Below are 19,590 nucleotides of genomic sequence, written 5' to 3'. Positions count from 1 at the left end.
AATACCATTGTTAGGTCAATATCCAAAAGAGTAATAATTTTTAAAATGGGAAAAGGACCTGTTTGTATAAAAATATCTATAGCAGCTCTTTTTGTGGTGGCTAAGAATTAGAAATTGAGAGATTGTGCCCATTAATTGAGAAATGAATGGCTAAATGAACTGTGGAATATGATTGTGATGGAATATTGTACTATAAGAAATGACAAGTAGGATGATTTCAGAAAAAACTGGAAAGACTTAAATGAATTGATACAAAATGAAGTACACAGAATCAGGAGAATATTGTACTTGATAACAGCAATATTTTAAGATGATCATTTGTGAATGACTTAGTCATTCTCAGCAATACAATTATCCAAGACAATTCCAAAGGACTAACGATAAAGAATACTTTCTGCCTTTAGAGAAAGAACTGATACATCTGAATATGTATTGAAGCACATCATTTTCACTTTCTTTTTCTTTTTTCTTTTTTAAAATCAAGTCTTCTTGTACAAAATGACTAATAAGGAAATGTTTTACATGATTGCACATGTATAAATTGTATCATATTACCATCCCAAGTGGGGGGAGGAAGGGATAAAATTTGGAACTTAAAAGTTTTTTAATGTTAAAAATTGATGTAACATATATTTGGGGAAAAATAAAATATTTAATTTTTAAAAAGAAGTCTTTTTTAGTTCTCCATTATAGTTCATCCATTTTTGTACATTCACTTAGATTGTCTCCAATTTATCCTGTGTATAACTTGTTTGCACATGGTTATTTGCATGTTATATCTCCTATTAGAATGTGAACTTCTTTGGGGCAGGGACCCTATTTTTGCCTTTCTTGGTATCTCCAGTATTTAGCACAGTCCCAGAAACATAGGAAGTACTCAATAAATATTTATTAACTTGACTTGATTCTAAAGACCACCACACGTTCAGAGAGCTCAGATTGCTAGGAAGTTTTTTTCTTAAAAAAATTAATTTCTATATTCAGTAAATAGTAAGATTTTCGTAAAGGACAAAATGTTTAGCACATGACACTCCACACATGTCCTGCCTAGGTAGGCTTAAGCCTGGATTTGGGGCCATTCCTTCTGTGTTTATGTTTTTTTGGCCTAATCCTAAATAATCAAACACTGATCTCAAAAATGGAAGTCTCCAGCTTGGGAGGTGACATTATGAGTTCAAGAGCTCTGGAAATCCATTGAATGCAACTGACTCAAAGCAGAAGTTTCTGCATCAAAGCAGATGACCACTGACAAGAGGAGGAGCCCAAGGCTCAGTATTTTACAGACTGGTTTCTGTGGACGGAGGATAGTCTTTAGTGCCTCCTCATGTTAATTTTAGGGGAAATGTAGTCTCAAAAAGACAATGGTTTAAGTGTTTCATTATTTGTGAATAGGGAGCAATGAAACAAGTGAAGAATATTGAATGTCATACTATCTTTAAGAGGAAAAATGAATAGCGGTTCAGACCCTCTAAGTTATCAGGATCCCCACCTGGCTGGATTCTTTCCAGCCAGAAAATTGTATTAATGGTTACATTTGATAAAGTTCCCCCAAACAGAGAGATCAAACCAGGTGGATCCTGTTTTTCTTCCTCTATGCTAAAGAAAATACAGGCTTAAAAAAAAAAACCAATTCACTAGATAATAGGAATGGAATTTTTCTGAGGTGAATATAATAATAACAACAATAACTATAGTTTATGTAATTATTACTATTTCCAGGTACTTTGCAAATATTATTATTACTACTAATAAGAAGTAACATTTAGATAGCACTTAGGATGTGTTGGACACTATTAAATGCTCTGTTATATTATTTCATTTGGTCTTCACAGCAACCCAATTTACAGTTGAGAAAAATAAAGCAAATGGAAGCTAATTAATGTGTCCAGCTAATAAGAATAATAATAAGGCTAGATTTTATTTCCAGTCTTTTAGGCTTCAGACCTAGTACTTTATCTATTGGGCCACCTATTTCTGCAAGTGCCCCCAGCCAGCAGCGTCCCTGCTGTACACTCTACACTCAGGGGCCAGCTCCTTCCCAGTCAGGGCCACTTCTCAGCAGCACAGCTGGACCTGGTGATGCTAATCAGCTGAGCTTCACTCAGTATTCCCAGACTCAGATCCCAAATCCTCACACTGTGGAAGTGGAAGTTTCTGGGGCTCCTGCTGAGGCTGCAGCCACACCCAAATTAGTCCCCACTTGGTATTTGTGAGGAGCTAACGGGGAGGTGTGTGCACCTCATTCGGGTTAATCCCTGGTCTGAGTCTTTTTTTCAGATCTTCTTGGATTGTACTTGGAGAACCCCTATTCTGCTCTGTCTTCTTGATCTTTCACCAGTCTATGTTGGCCCTGAGGTGCAAATTTGTTCTATTTTGGAGGGTATCTGGAGAGCTTGAAATTTTGCTGACCTACTCTATCACCTTCCTAGTATCCTTCCCTTCTGTGTGTTTTTTAAAAATGTTTCATTGATATTCTCTTACTTTCCTCGTTAAGGGGAACCTAAGTCATCTATTTAGTTTATTGTCAGTTGGTTTGACTTTTTATGACCACTTTTAGGATTTTCTTTGCAAAGAGATGGAGTGATTTGTCATTTTCTTCTTCAGCTCATTTTACAGATGAAGAAATTGAGGCAAGTAGGATTAAATGACTTGCCCAGGGTCACACAGATAGTAAGTGTCTAAAGTTAGATTTGAACTCAGGAAAATGTCTTCTTGACTCTATCCATTGTGTTACCTCCTTCTATTTAGTGCAACCTCCTTAACTCTTTTAGACAGTATTAATACCCACTCATTTTTTGTTGTTATTGTTTAAAATGTGCTTATTGGTATTGTAATAGAGGAAAAAAATCAATCACCAATTCTGACAATCTTGAATAATTAATTTTTGATCATCTTAGAAACTGAAGGGGGTGAGAGAGTGGAGATGTTTTATGTCAATTCATGGTTAACTATATGATTCTGTATATAAGCTTTAATTAGACTTTAAAATACAGTCAGTGATCCACAGTCACCATGTGGTACTTAGATTGATTACAGATGAATTGTCCCCCTGTGGTTCATCCAGCTGAGGGGAGAGAAGGATTCATGGCTGGTGCCATATTCAGGAGTTCAGAAGAGTAGCTCCTGCAGAGGAAAGGATGGTGTGTCCATGGCAGCTGATCTCAGCAAACTCTATCATTGAATCTTGCTCTGTTTGTTTGCTGCTGAGTGATTTGACTACCTGCTGGCTTAATCAAAAAGCTTCTCTTTAAGCTCCTTAACACCATGGTTGGTTTCTGGTTATATAGATCTGTGTATCCACAAATCTTTTGGCTCTGTTCTTCTAGTTCTATTGAAATACATTCACTCGCCCATTTGTACTTGTAAGACTGACACTACCCTGAAAGGCACATGGTTTTCCCATCTGCCCAGTCTAGGCAACTCCTGTGAACCCCTTTTCTAGACAGGGCCAGACACTGGTCACTCAAGAATAAAAGTGATTGGTAGTGAGGTAGATTAAAGCTTCTTAAAGTGTGGGTCTCAATCTGACCCTCTTGTGTAATTGAATATGGAGGTCTCAAAATATCAAAACATCAATCAACTCTGAAAAATGTTGAAGATACTTTACATCCTGAAATATCAAATATTCCATCAAAATTTATTTTTTGAAATAGCAAATATCTTTTTTTTTTTTACCTTTCATAGTATTTTATTTTTCCAAATAGATTTCAAGACAGTTTTCAACATTCATTCTTATAAAACTCTGTATTCCAAATTTTTCTTCCTCCTCTCCCTCACTTCCCCTCTCCCCAAGATAGCAAGTAATCTGATATAGATAAAATATATGCTACAAAATTTAATTATTTATGTAATAATAAACAAGCATATCCATTTCATTAATATGTAAATTTCCTTTTATCTTTAATAAATGATAAAATCATATCTATACCAAAGAATTGTTTTAAAATAAATTTCTTTATGATTTATTATCAGTAAATGTTTAATTCATATACCGATTTTATATAACTATATACCTGGGATTGCATAAAAATTTCTTGGGCAAAAAGAGGTCCCAAGTGGAAGAAGTTTAAGAAGCCCTGAGGTAGGGCATGAAAGAGACATTTTATAACAAGATCAAGGGCACACAAAAACTCCTAACTCCCTGACAGACTCTCCAAGCATTGTAGTAACAATTGTCCAGGTCAAGGACCCACTGTCATTCAGAGACTATTGTTATCATGAACAATGAGATGGCAGTGGGTAGCTAAGTGGTGCAGTGGATAGTGTGCCAGGCATCAGGCTCATTTTCTCAAGTTCAAATCTGGCCTCAGACACTTTCTAGCAAGTCAGTTAACCATGTTTGCCTCAATTTTCTCATCTATAAAATAAGCTGGAGAAGGAAAAGGCAAATCACTCTAGTATCTTTGCCAAGAAAACCCCCAAAGGGGTCCCAGTCAGGCACAAGTGAAAAACGAGAGCAATCCAGAAGTTAATTTCAGAAGAAACTGGAGAAGGGGGCCAGTCAGGCAAATCAGGAGATCAAAAACAGCTTGCAGGACGTTGAAAACAGCAAATCTACAAAAGACTTGCTAAACCCAAGATTTGCTTCTTAACTAAAAACGTTTTCACCCAACCCTAGATCGAACATCTTGGGGCCCCTTTGGACCGTATCTATCCCACTTCCCCTCTGTACATCATTAGTTGCTTCTAGCCTTTCAGCTTATTGATCCATATCCCATTTTCCAACCTTGGCTCCTCGAAGAATATTTCTAGCTCTTCCCTGTGTGGAAACTTCCCAGCTGTGCCAGTCTTCTCTTCTCCTAAACCCACCCACCTGTATCCTATAAGAAGTCTTGACGTAGTCCTTTTCAGACTGGGCTAGGAGGAAGGAAATGGAATAACATCCAAAGATGAATATGAAGCGTTTTAAGTAAAATGGAAAGACATTTTATAATAGCTATATTTATTTGCAATGAAAATTATGACATCATATAATTCTTGGAAGCAAATACTCAAAAACCCATCATCATCTGGATTCATTTGGGAGAACAACATATAAAAGACAGATACACACCCAAGATTGTTGCTGAATTACTTCTCTACCCTTTGCAGGTAAATAAGTATCCTATTAACTTCTGACTCAGATATATCATATAACCAGCTTTATCATGAGATATATTTGTCAAGTATCATAGTTATCTGTGTTTGTAGAATGTCAGATGACTCAATTTAAGCATTCATTCCTCTAATGTCCCTGCACTTCTAATAGTTTATTAAAATATATAAATGCTCTTGGAACACTAATTCCAATTATTTGAACCTAAACTTCTATTACAAAAAACAATTGTAGATTACAGGGAATGCAAACACATCAGCACTTGTCTGAGACTTGCTAATTGATGACCTCTGTCTAAGTAAAGCACTTTGAAAAATTGAGTCCCTCATCATTCTCCACAGGCTTAGAAGAAATCCTTCTGAGTTCTAAGACCCACTATGTTTCTATGGTCCTAAACCCATTGTAATCAATGGTTATGGCCCTAGATTTTCTTGCTTAGGAATTCTTACCTGTACTCCATCCCCCAAATCTCAATAAATGGAAATCTTGATGAATAGCCAATGTTTTGGCATGGTGAGTTCTGGTTCACCATTCCTTTTATATCTACTCTGAGTTTTGGAATCAGGAAGGCTTGGGTTCACATATCTTGTCACTTATTAACCCTATAATCATGAGCAGATAACTTTTCTGAGATTCAGTTACTCTATGTGAAAAATAGAATGAAAAATACCTTCAGTACTTATCTTACAGGATTGTGGTGAAATATATATGAAGCATGTTGCAGATTTTTAAAAAGCAAGCTATAAATATCATTTTATTTCCTCATGATTGCAGCATACAATCCTGACAAAATTGTGCTGAGGCACTATCCCATTTTGCTTCATCTATGAGTGTTGATAATCTCACTTAGTTGTCTTAGTACACGAAAATGTGAATGATCAATCACATTTCTCTCAATGTTGTAAATGTCTTATAAACATATGAATTATACATACAACATAGAATCATAGCTTCAGAGATGCAACCTCTTTAGAGATCCTATTATCCTTATTTAACAGATAAGGGGAAAAAATGAGTAGGGATAAGTGACTTGCTTAAGGTCACAGAGCTAATAAATAGCAAAGTCAGGGAGTCAGATCTGGGTTTTCAGATTCCAAATCAGAGCTTGGAACATTCTGTAGGATTATTTTGGGGAAATACGACACTTCAGTTGCATAGATCTCCATCGGAGGGTAAAAAGCCAGTTATTCATTAAATATAGTCAGATCTTCTTGTGGTATCAATAAAAGCATTTGGTGCTTTAATTCTGTTTCAGCTCTGGAGCCTGAATGGGTCTATGATGCTCCTGAAAGTGATGTGTGACCATTTGGACTCTGGCTTTTGTGTATCTTAGTGATTCATAAGAAGCCCAGTTGAGGTGAGTTGGTACCTTCAGAGGAGAAGAATCTGTCTCTAATGATACCTGCTTGAGGGAAAGAGAGGGAAATCAGAAATGAAGTTCATATTTTAATTTCTGAAAGAATGAAAATGTCCAAAGAACTACTTGTTTTGATTATTTGAAAGAGTAAAAAAAATATGGTGCTGGGAAAAATTCTTCATTTATATTTCTTTTATCTTGAGACAATAATTATATTGGTATAGTTGTTTACAATCCAGTTTTTCCACCTACATTTGCCTTTAATCTATTCAATAGTTCTAAGAGGACCAGGATGGCTGCAAGATCATACCATGTGAGGATCAGTTCCCTCTCTCCCTGCTCTCTCCCTGTATCCAGGCTGCTTAGACCCCATAAGGCTGCTAGGCGTGAACAGTTCACAACAACAATGGAGTGGGAAGGAAAGGGTAAATTCTTTTCCCTTTCCTTTCCTGTCCTTCTTCCTAGGTCTTGGTCCAGACCCCATCCAGTCACTGAGTGGGAACAGCTATCACCTGAGGTACCCTTTTCCCTTATCCTATGGGCATTAATTGCCTTCTCTCCAACTTTCCTTCAAATGTCCCCCTTCCTTTTTTTTTTTTTTAAATGACTGGATACTAATCTTTTCCATTCTATTTATAGTCATTTCAGATAAAACCTAGAATTCCCTTGACACTCAGATCCTTGGACCCCCTCCCTGTTTCTAGTGGTGGAGAATAAGCCAGGCCCCCCAAAACCTCCTCACACTACAGAATTATTATGGTGGCTTACACCTTTCAGGTAAACAAACAGTAACCAATTACAATCCTTGCACTAAGGTAGAGGATCTGAAGGCTTTAACATCTGCTCTTCTGCTGTATCCCATGGTCCTCTGGCAAGACCATTTACTCTTCAGATCTTGGACACTGCCATTGGAACTGCTGACACACCATCAATACATCTGCACCTTGCCATTCATTCCATCCTTAGGATTCCTAGACTTTTCCATCTGCCCTGAAGCTGAACTCTCATATATGAATTCTCTCCCTCTTTGAGAAAAGAAAATGGCAAATCATTCCAGAATCTTTGTCAAGAAAATCCCAAATAGGATCAAGAAGAGTAGGACATGATTGAAAAACGATTGAACAACTCTCTGAGAACAGGAATTGTCTTGTTTTTTCTATTTGCATCCCCAGTACTTAGCACACAGTAAGCACTTAATAAGTACTTTTTCATTCACTCCTATTCATTCATCTATTAATTCATAGTTAGACTGAACACATAGCTATCTTTAAGTATTTAAAGGGCCTTCTTGTCAAAAAGAGACCAGACTTGTCCAGTTTGGCCCTCGAAGGCAGAAATGATTGGAAGTAGCAGAGAGGTTGATTCTGCTTGAAATAAGGAAAAACTATCCAGCAATTAGGAGCACAGAAATCACTGAAAACCACAGCTTTGTCCTAAGACACCAAAATTTATAGAGCCTTCTTAGTGTTGCTCCCATGGTACAGCTCTTGTTTCTGTCTTTTTTTTATTGGCTGCCCTTGATGTCTGGAATGTACTTCCTTTTCCCCCTTTACTTCACAAAATTTCTTATTTCCTTCAAGACTCAGCTCAGATTTTACCTTTTACATCTCAGCCTCTTAAGCGGCAGGTCACAGCTCCATATGAAGTTGCTTTCTGAACATGGGGGTTGTGAAATTATGAGTTATTATCAGTAAATGTTTGATTTGTATACCTATTTTACATATCTACATACCCTGAGTCATGTAAAAACTTTTCAGGTGGAAAGGCGTCACAAGTAAAAAAAAATTTAAGAAGCTTTGTTCTACATGAAGTCCTTCCTAAACCTCTCTCCTTAATGTCCTCTCTCCCTAAACTTTGTATTTATTTCATATTTATTCTGAATATACATATATATAAATATTGTATCCTATAACAGTGAAATGTAAATTCCTTGAAAGTTTTATTTTTGTCTTTGTATTTGGGAGCCTATTGAAAGTTCTTTGTACATAGGAGATGCTTCATAAATGCTTGTTTGTTTGATGTGACAGCACTCATGCTCTTTACAAGAGGAAAAATAACTGGGTTTAGTGTCTACTTAGCAGTAGTTAAAATGGGAACTAGTAGAGGTACATGTTCCTTCCCCTTCCAGACAAGCTCCTTTCAGGTCTGACCTTGTCTTATCACCCTCAATCAGGGAAAAATCTTTCCCTGCAACATTTTCTAACTGTGGACTCTGATGTTCTTGTGTCTCTTCCTATGCTCCATAGAATTTGTCTTAAAGATTGATTGGAGGCCACTTTCCTGCTGTTTTCCCTAGGCATATTTTATGAAGCTTGCTCAGGGTACCACAATTGCTAGTTGATGCTCTGATAGACTTAAGTCCATCCAAGAGTAGGATGGTCTTCTCCAGAGGGGTAGGTGGGGTGCACAATCCTTCATCCTACAAAGGATAGATGACTAATTTTAGGGATGTTATAGGATTTTTCCCCCAGATATATGTTTATAGTATCATAGATTTGTAGCTGAAAGGAACCTTAAAAGTCATGTAATAATTACTTCATTTTACAGAGAATGTAAGTGATTTATCCAAGATCACACAGATATTAAGTGAAAGGAGGGATTTCAACCCATGTCCTCTGAGTTCAAAGTTAATGCTTCATCCATTTTACCACATTAATTCTGCAGTTCTGATGGCTCCTGAATTCTCATCTTACTCTTAGATTCTATGAGGCAAATGGTGTGTATGTGGTGGGGAGGGGTATTAATAATACTAGTCCTATTTTTTTAGATATGGAAACTCAAGCTAAAATAAATAATAAATAATGAAACTGGGGTAAGAACTCATATCTTCTCACCCTATTCCAATGTACTTTCTAACACATTCTATTTCACACTAAAAGACAAACTTATTTTATTCTTAGAGATCTATAGGGAAGAAGCACATACCAACTTCATTCATTTATACATCATACATTTTCTCTATAACGTCATGAAGTATCAAAGTGATGCTTGATTTAAAACTTATCCTGAAGAATGATTTCTTTTTCATACAGATATCCCATACACAAAGTGGTCCTGACCAGAGAGCTTCTCTAAAAATGCTGTTAAAATTGTACAATTTTAACTTTTTTGTAAAGTCACAAGTTCTTGCTATAATGGTTCAGCTGTTCATTCACCCGTAACCATCATGCCTAGAGAAATTAATTCTCCCCAGTCACCTTATTTCACCCAGCACTGCCTTCTTTGTGGATTAGTGGTATTAGATGGGCTGTGTATGTATTTGGTCATAAAAAAGAATGGGAGAAGAGAGTGGAGAAAGAAAAATACAACAGGGTTGAAGCTAGAACGAGGGACATTCGGTCACATACATTTAAAATTTCACCCTGCCTTAGAATATTGATACCTGATACCAACCATACCCAAAGATACAAGCACATTCATGAGGATTCATACAACATGAAAAAGTCAGATGAGTTAAGTGAAGTTTATTTCTTGATATATCCACTGATATAAGATCTCACTGATATGAATAACTCTTCCTGATGATTCAGCAACCCAACAATGCCATCCCATCTTGTGCAATTCTTGTCTATGTCTTTACAAAAAATCTCCATAGAAGATCTATTCAATGTACCAGAGGCCTTCCTCTGATACAAGTGCAATAATACTTGGGCAATCTATCAATTAGTTTTTATTCCTGATATATATACAACAATCACAGAAGTTTATGTAGCACTTAAGGTTTGCAAAGTGTTTCATATACATTATTTCATTTTATATTTATAACTACCTTGTGAAAGAGGTACCTCACCTAGCATTATTCCTGTTTTATAGATCAGGCTTAATGAGTTTTGGATTATCCATGGTCACATAGTTATATGTGTTAGAGATGGGATTCACTTCTTTTTCTGGTCATCCAACTTTCATTGTGATCCTTGATGGCACTTCTTGAATCTTCCACAACTCTTTGGATCACCTAAAATACTGGTTCTTTTTAGATCATCATGCCCTGGAATTTGCAGCTATAAAGAATTATCAGGAAAATATGTTAAAAATGGACTTGGGTGGCACAGAGCATTTTGGGATTATTGAAAGCATTGCAGTTTTCTAAATGTACTCCAGCTTTTTCTCCTTCAAGTTCCTTCCAGGTTCAGTTCAGTCTCTGTCTGTAATGCCTGTCCAAGATATGAGCATGTCAAAATCTGGACCATGTACAATCTTCATCCATGTGATTTTTTTTCCCAATGCAGATTATGAGATCAGAGATTATGGCAGATTTTACCAAGGGATCCAGAGATGACTTTGAGTTCTTTAAGACTTTCAAAGGAATGTAAGCAGGTTTTACTAAATTGGTAAGGAGCAGGACTTAATGAATGTTTGTTGATATTAATAAGGAGGAGGAGGAAAATGTTGCTGTTTAAATGCTAGCAAAGCCAGGTTTGTTCTGAGAAAGGGAGAGTCCCTAGGTAGAGCCAGAACGAGCAAGAATCACTGACTGGAAAAAATATGACTAAACACACTCTCCGAATTTTAAGTGTTTTGTTTTTCACATCATACTTAGGCAAGAGGGACAGATGGAAAGATTCCTCTGTGCTCCTGGTGGTTCTTGGAAGAAATTCATTTTTTCTCTTTTCTGCAAGAATGAAGATAAAATAATACTTGTTGAATGAACAAAAAACCTAACTGACTAATGCAAAATTGGGCTAATGACTACCTAAACACTTCAGTCATAGTAGCACCTTTTCTCAAAGTTGACTGGCTATTATTCTTTTAATTTTTTGAGCAATATAGGCTGACAGTAATGTAGCCAACCAGAGGGAAAATGATATTCCTAATCCAGTAAATACAAGGGTTCATGATGTGAAAGTAATATCACCTACTTCTCATGATTGAATTCTTCATTTTAAAAAACAGATTTATAGAAAGTTTTAACATAAAATAACAATAATTAATGGTCAAAGATAGGTTACAGTAGAGTTTATAACCTCTAATTATTCATAATAATATATATATGTCCTATAGTAAAGTCATCCCCTGATTCCTCATTATGGCCCCAAATTACCTCTGTTAGTGAAGGCTAGTTATATCCACTGAGAAATCCTTTTTACCAAGCTAGAGAAACTTTAAATATAGGCTCAGTGATAAGCTATGTTTTCTATTACCCAACGAGTGTCTTATAGATTCTCATAACCAGAAGGTTAGTTGTCAGATGATGAATTTTGGGAGGATGCAACTGTAATTCATGATGACTTATCTATTGAGAAATGAAGATATTGGTAGCTGCTCTGGTGGAGGGTCTGTCCTTGCCAATAAAACCATTAATCTTTTAAAACAATATGGTTATTTATTCTTTTAAGGACAGAGGATATGGACTGGAACTATGATTTCTCACTCTAAGATCAGAAAACTCCTTTTACTGAGCATTCCAGGGGTCCTCAAACTTTTAAAATAGGGGGCCAGTTCACTGTCCCTCAGACTGTTGGAGGGCCAGACTATAGTAAAAATAAAAACTTTGTTTTGTAGGCCTTTAAATAAAGAAATTTTATAGCCCTGGGTGAGGGGGATAAACTCCTCAGCTGCAACATCTGATCCGTGGTTCGCAGTTTGAGGACCCCTGATTTCTTAGACATTAACTAATTTGCCTGGAGCTACACTATCAATATGTCAGAGGAGGAAATGGTATCTAGGTCATCCAGGCAAATTCTTTATTCAATACACTATGTTGTACCTCCATCTTTTAAAGATAAGTTTTATAAATAGATCACTATGGACTATGCACTAACTCCGAGTTATTTTCTTACTCGTATTCTCAACATTTAATTTGAAGGATCATCTTCAACTACTAAAGAAATGTTCTCTGTGATGTAAGTATCCGGTAGTCTCTCTTCCAGAAGGTGGAACTCAATGCAATCTATAAAAGGGATAAGGGAGAAATTTATTTGGAGCTGGGGTTTCAGTTAGGTATAAGGGTCCTGTTTTTGCAGAGCAGATCTAGCTCTTGTGGCTTATATTCATTGAGCTGTTGATAGATGCAGAACTATGAACTGAACCTCTCCTACTCCGGCAATCTCATTAGACATGCTCTTTGCCCTAACTGTAATCTCTGATTCTTTGACCCATACTCTTTTCCTGGTCCTTCTCTCCTACTCGAGCCTCATTTTCTTCTACATCCAGCTATGAACCCACAGTTAACCACTTTACTGTTTTATCAACTACTGCCTTAGAATACTCCCTGTCCCCCAAAATATACTCTTTGCCATTTGCCAAATCAATAATCATTCTTAGTTAAGACCTATTGTTCTCTTTTTTTCTGAATCTATTCAAGGATAACTATATGTTTCTGGGGAAAAATCAAGTTGATTTTGCCCATTTTCAATTTATATTATAGATTTATATAACTGTAATGAGGATCTCACTGATGCTCAATAAGCCTCATCTACCATTATTACTAACTCCCTAATCTCATCCACAGCATCTGTTTCTTTCTTTGCTCTTTTCACCACAAACTATATCCCTACCACTTACACTTAAATATATGATATAACTTCACTGAGATAACAGGGATCATTAGTGACCTACTGATTACAAAATTCAATGGCTTTTCCTCAGTCTTTATCTTCCTTGTAAACTTTCCATGCTTGCTACCCTCACCTACTAGATTCTCTTTTCTGAGTATTCTTCTACATGACTTCACCTTCTTTACTTCATCAGTTGGTTCTTTGACCTCTTTCCAATTCCTTATTATGTACCTACCCCCAGGGATCTGTTCTGGTTCTCTCTCTCCTCACTCTTTCTTGTCAACCTTAATCTCTAGTCCTAGTCTCTTTTTTAAACTCCATAACTCTATTTCCATTTACCTACAAGACACTGCCATCTGACAATCCCATGATCACCTAAAATTCAAAGTGCCCCAAACTGAATTTATAATCTTTCTCCTTAAACCTGGCTCTCCTGAATGGACCACTTCTACTTGTAATAGTACCACTCACCTTATTTCCCATATTCAAAACTTTAGAGTTACCTCTGATTCTTTTGTCTTTATTACCTTTCATATCCAATCAATTAACAAAAAGCCTGTTAAATTCCAGCTCTGGAGTATTCTTCTCCTTCCCCCCATCCTTCTATGCCCACTTTTCCATCCTAGACCCTTATTCAACTGCTGGGACTATTGTAATAGCTTCCTGAAAAATCTTTCTCCCTCATCTTCCTCTCTGTATCCCCTTCCTTAGCCAATGCCACTTCCAATCCAGGCTTTATATCCCTGCCAGAATAATTTTTATTATGCATAGTTTTAGTCATGTTCTTCTTAGTTCAAGAATCAAATGCAAATTCCTTTCATGGAATTTTAGATCCTCCTTAATTTGGCAAAATAATCATATCTCATTAATGATGCACTGCACATATCCTGGGGTCCAACCAATTAACCTTCTACTTCCCTCTTGCCCCCAAAACATAATAAAAGTTCTTCCACCTCTATAAATTTACTTACAGTATTTCCTATGGATGTACTTCTAGGATGTTCCTAGGATGTACTCCTCTCTTTTCTACTCATCATTTAAATCAGGGGCAAAGAAACCTTTTTTTTGCCAAGGGTCATTTATTTTGGATATTTATATCATTTGAAGGCCATACAAAATTATCAAGTTCTAGAACTCAAACAGTGGGAAGTTGTTGTACCTAGCTTTTAGCTCAGCATTGCCTGCAGTTACCTTAGCAAATGATTTCATGGATTTTATACGTCCCATGGGATGGACATTCCCCAACCCTGCTTTAAAGTTTAACTAGTATTTTACCTTCACTCAGAATTTTCCTAGCCTCACTTAAACTTCATGCATGTAATTATCATGTAATTTTCTGTATTATAGTAATCTGCATTTGTCATATCCTACTAAACTGTAAGTTCCTGGAATTAAGGAACTATCTTAATTAAACTTTGAATCTTTTTTTTCACAACCTAGCACAATGGTAAGTGCATAATAAATGAATGAATGGTGGGCTATTTTGGTTGTTTCAGAGTAAGACTTCTAAAGGACTGAAGGAATTAAAAGAGCTGTGAATACTGATTAACTCATATAATTTGTTTTATTTCCCACTGAGACATAGGAAGAACTGAGTCCAATTCCTATCTCAGACACTTATTAGCTGTGTAATCTTAGGCAAGCCTGCCTCAGTTTTCTCAACAGCAAAATGGGGATGATAATAGCATTTAATTTCCAGGGTTGTTGTAGGGATCAAATGAGATAATATTTGTAAAATGCTTTGTATAGTACCTGTCACATAGTAGACATTATACAATCGACAGTATCATCATTATTAATGCTTTAAGATAAAATTACACACACATATATACACAAACTATATCTATTTACATATACATAAATAAATTTTTCAAAATAAGTGAGTAGAAGCATATGATTTTATATGACTTAATAAGTCATAGACACAGAAGTTAAATTGCAGAACTGAGTAAAAAAGCTTGGGATCTCATAGAAAGGTTAGGTTGGTAGATGGGAAAATGATCTACAAACTAGTACAAAATGCTAGCAATGACTTTAAGCTAGAAATTTAAAATAGAATGTAATCACACACACACACACACACACACACACACACACACACACACACACCCCTGACTAATGTTGCTTATTCTTGGTTCTAAGAGTTTGGGGCCACTAGAAAAGTACTAAAAACTTATTTTCAGAAATAACCAACAGCATTGGTAATAAAAGCAAAATAAAACAATAAAATGATATCACATTTAATGATGTAATACTAACAACAATAAACATTAACTGCTGACATAAAAGTGGGGCCAAGTATAGTACAAAGTTCAAGATGAAAACTCTTGACCTAGGACCTTTTAATTGTAGTATAAAATGTAGTATAAATGTAGCATATGTAATATATAGTATTATATGTAATATTCTACATATAATATTGTATAAAAACAAAAAACAAAAATAATCATTTCAGTCCACTAAGACAGGCATTTTTTGAATAATTCAACAAAAATAGCTCTTATCCCTAAATGAAAATTAAAAAATCTGTGGCAATTCCTAAAGCTGAGAGGTAAAAATCCCATCAATAGCTTGTATTTTTATAGCACTTATCCAGTTCATTAGATACTTTTCTTACAAGTTTGTGAGAAAATTTGGGACAAATATTCTCATCTCCATTTTAAAGGTGAGGGAACTGAGACCCAAAGAAGTACCCCAATTCTACCTCATTACTTTCTCAATTCCAACTGATTTTTTCATTATTTTATAGAGGCACTTCTTTTCAGTTCAGGTTCAGATTTGTTTAGTTTCATTGATTCTACAAATATTTATTGAATGCCAACCGTATAAAAGGGGCTTTGTGACATGCAAAGAAGATTTGGCTCCCATTCTTATTCTATTATTCCTTTCAAAGGCATATGAAACATTTCCACTATGAGGACAAGAAAAAAGGCACAATTTATATCCAATATTTAGTGTTTGCCCTTAAATGAAAAGAAATTGTCATTCTGTAACTGTCAAAATATTAGTCTAAATAGAAACAGGACTATCTGCTTGAGCTTGAAATGTTAGGGTGATTTATTTTGTGGGGCAAGATCAAGCAAAAATGGACATGATATAGCAGGTATGACAATCTCTCCTGGAGGGAAAGGAGAAGCAAGAATTTAAGTAGTGAGGCTTAGTGGGAGATCACTGTGCTGGGCTCTTAGCCTTTCCCTCTTCTAGCATGGAAAATTCAATGATATCAACAACAAATGTTGAACTGCATTCAGTTAGTAACATTCACATGGCATCGAGCCTAGGACAAAGTTCACCCGCTACAACAATTCTTTTTTTGTCTGAAGGTTTATCTATAATAAAATAAATAACTTTAATATTAGTCATTGAATAACAAGAATGTAGAGGCAGAAGACACTGCATTTAAAGCAGGGAGACAGATTAAGCAGTTTGTGTGTTGTAGCAGTTTCAGTGTAAGCATTTTTAAAGTAGAAATTACAAAGTAAGGAGAAAGAAAAGAGTGAGGGGGTGTAAAAAGGAGAAAAAAAGGAGAAAAGAAAGAAAAAGGGGAGCAGAGACAAAGAGGGAAAAGGAGAAAACAAATGAAAAGGCAAAGAGAAAAGGAGAAGGAGATATTTAATAAAGTAGTAAACATTTATTAAACACCTATTATATATCAGGCATTGTACTAAGCATTATGGATACAAAAAGAGACAACAGACTCCCTACCCTCAAAAAGCTTACATTTTAAGTGGGGAATGGTTAAAAAAAGTCATGGTCCATGAATGTAATGTATTAAGTATATATGTGAATATAATATAATAATAACTACACCACAATAAACAAAGAATATGGAGAATTCAGAGAAGCATGGGATGATTTCTATGAACTAATACTAAGTGAAATAAATAGAACTAAGACCACATATATCCAATGACTATGACAATATAAATGGAACGAACAAGAATCCCCTCATTGAATAACTGCTGCATAACTCTCATGACCAAACTTATCCAAAACAAGTGAAGAATAGATGAAAAAATGAACCTTTCTCTCTTCTTTGCACTTGGCAGGGAAGAGGGAGAAGATAGGATGACTATGGATCTGAAATATTGAATATAATGTCAGACTTGGTCACTTTTGATGAATTTATTTTCTTTTAAGTGTTATTTTATTACAAGGGATAGTTCACTGAATATAAGTGGGAGAATATGCATATATTTAAAAATCAAGATAATGTAAAACAAAATGTCAGTCAAACGTTACCCCACAAATGCCTCATCTTGTGAATGTTCTTTAAAGAACAGGATTTTATTTGAATACAGGATTTTAGAGGGGAAATGTAGAGGGCCAGAACTCTGGAGAAGTGTACTTGAAACAAGAATACTTACAACAAGGTGTTAACTCAGTGGAATTGATAAGATGATGGTTCTCTAGTTCACACATATACTTAGTATATATGGAATATATGGTGATATAATGGTTCTAATGGTTCTCCTGGTGGCTCTCCTGCCTCCTGCACTCCTCCACTAAGATCAAGACTGGGTCAGACTGTAACAGACACAGACTGTGAAGGAGATGGACTATGAGAATAAAGACTTTAGACTCTATTACTGACTATCCTTATGGTGATTATCCTGCTGAGACAAAGGCCTGTCTGGAGAACCCCCAGAAAGGTAGCCTGGACATTACAGGGAAAGGAGAAAAGTGATGGTACTGAAAAAAAAAAAAAAAACGCAGGGAAGTTTCATTATAGAGGCATTGCCCACAATTCCCTAGCTTGTTAATTGTAACTTTAGATGAAACATTACAACAGGTAGTAACGTAATAATCTTACTACGAACAAATGAAGAAACATTTACTAGGCATTTATGCCATGCCAGGAACTGTATTAAGTATAGGAGATACAAATACTAGCAAACTAGACATCCCTACATTGTATTGTAATTGTAATAACAGACAGCAAAACATGCAGGGCAGTGATGGCTAAGGGGGGGAGTGTTTGAGATGAGGAAATCAGAAAGAATAGTGAATGGAGTAATTAAACAATTGATTTATGATAAAATCTTATTATGATTTTTTCTGTCTGGGCCTGTGAATTGATTGTTGTGGGGAATCCGTGGTGAGTAATATAGATTGGCAAGTGCTCTATATCCTGTAGTCTTAGAAAGCTGCCCAAGATTCCAAGGCATTGAAGAGACTTGCCTAGGATCAAAAGGCCAGAATATATATCAGACATGGATATTTCTCGGTGAAGGGTTAAATATATTCCAATGCTTTCCTTCTCAACAATTTGATTGCAAAAGGAACTGTATGAAAGTTTTAAATTTCTCACCCTTGGTTCATTCATTCAATAAACATTTATTAAGCACCTACAATGTGTCAGGCATTGTGCTAAGCACTGGTGATACAAAAAGAGGCAAAAGACAGTTTCTGTCTTCAAGGAGCTTCCAATCTAATGGAAGTAAATAGATATTTGCAAAGCAAGCTATGTACAGGATAAATAGGAAATAATTAAAAGAAATAAAGCTTTGTAATTAAGAGGGATTAGGGAAAGTTTTCTCTAGAAGGAAGTTGTGTTTTGTTGTTCTGTATTATATTTGGGTATAATAGGACAAACAAGTTTCACTCTCAGGAAGCAAATTCTGTCAAGAAACAAAGACAAAACAAAATTGACAGCTGTGAATAATGGCAGGTTTGATCACTTCAGGACAATGGCAAGTAAATTGTAAAATGAGCTCAAGTCTTTAAATGAATTCCAAGAAGGCCAAACTCACTGCTTTATAAATGTAGCACAAATCTTTTAGATTCGATGGAAATATAAAATTTGCTTAGAAACTTTCAAAAAACAGAATACTTTTTAAAGTGCTATATTTATTTTGAAGTATTATAACAATTATTTTCATAGTTCTGGCACTAAAAGGGAGGTCTAACCTTCTTTTTTACAGACTGAGGAAACTAAGGGCCAGAGTTTAAATGATTTGCCTGGAGTTACACAGCTAATAAGTTATATGAAGCAGGCTTTGCACCCAGGTCATCCTGACTCCAAGTCCAGTGTACTACTTGCTGTACTACTCTGTTTCATTATTATTTCTATTTTACAGATGTGGAAACTGTGAGAATCAAATGAAATAATACTTGAAAAGCACTTGGCACATGGTAGGCACTTGATAAATGCTTATTCCTTTCCCTTGTTGCCTTCACCTTTGGGCCTCAGTTTCCTTATCAATAAAATGAGCAAAGCTGGATTAGAATCAGAAGTGTCAAATTTATCAGGGAAGCATATAGACTATAAAACACCAGAGTGGGCCCAAATTAAATTGAAATTTAATGATTTCAATGTTTAATGAAATACATACACATACACACACGTATATGTATATATGTGATGCTAATTTGTGATTTTCTAAGTCCACATGCAGCTAGCAAGGATCCAGCTTCTATTTGCATTTGACACTATTGGCCTAGATAATCTCCAAAATTTCTTCCAGCCCAATTCTGTGAGCCTATGAACATGAAACATTCAGAGAACCTCTTGTATAAGCTGAAAGGAACCCGCAAGGTCCCTTGATTGCTTTGAGAATCTCTTTACTTACTTTCCATGTCAATAATTATTGAATTGATTAGAAATGCAATTACTTATCTGGGTTTTTTTTTAGTTAAAG

The 19,590-nt window shown here is 35.7% G+C and overlaps 1 protein-coding gene across 1 annotated transcript in view; it reads right to left on the bottom strand.

The window, feature by feature from the left end:
- Positions 1–9,890: 9,890 nt before the first annotated feature.
- The window catches only part of FBXO16 (F-box protein 16), a 67,238-nt gene continuing 57,538 nt past the window's right edge, over positions 9,891–19,590 (bottom strand). The window contains exon 8 of the mRNA XM_051975746.1: positions 9,891–11,064. Coding sequence (XP_051831706.1) covers positions 10,978–11,064 — 87 coding nt within the window. The 3' untranslated portion in view covers positions 9,891–10,977. The remainder of the gene's footprint in view (positions 11,065–19,590) is intronic.

Source organism: Antechinus flavipes, chromosome 2, assembly GCF_016432865.1.
Source record: "Antechinus flavipes isolate AdamAnt ecotype Samford, QLD, Australia chromosome 2, AdamAnt_v2, whole genome shotgun sequence".
NCBI classification, from domain to species: Eukaryota; Metazoa; Chordata; class Mammalia; order Dasyuromorphia; family Dasyuridae; genus Antechinus; species Antechinus flavipes.
Note: the sequence above shows the minus strand (reverse complement) of the source record. Positions and strands in the feature narration are given on the sequence as shown.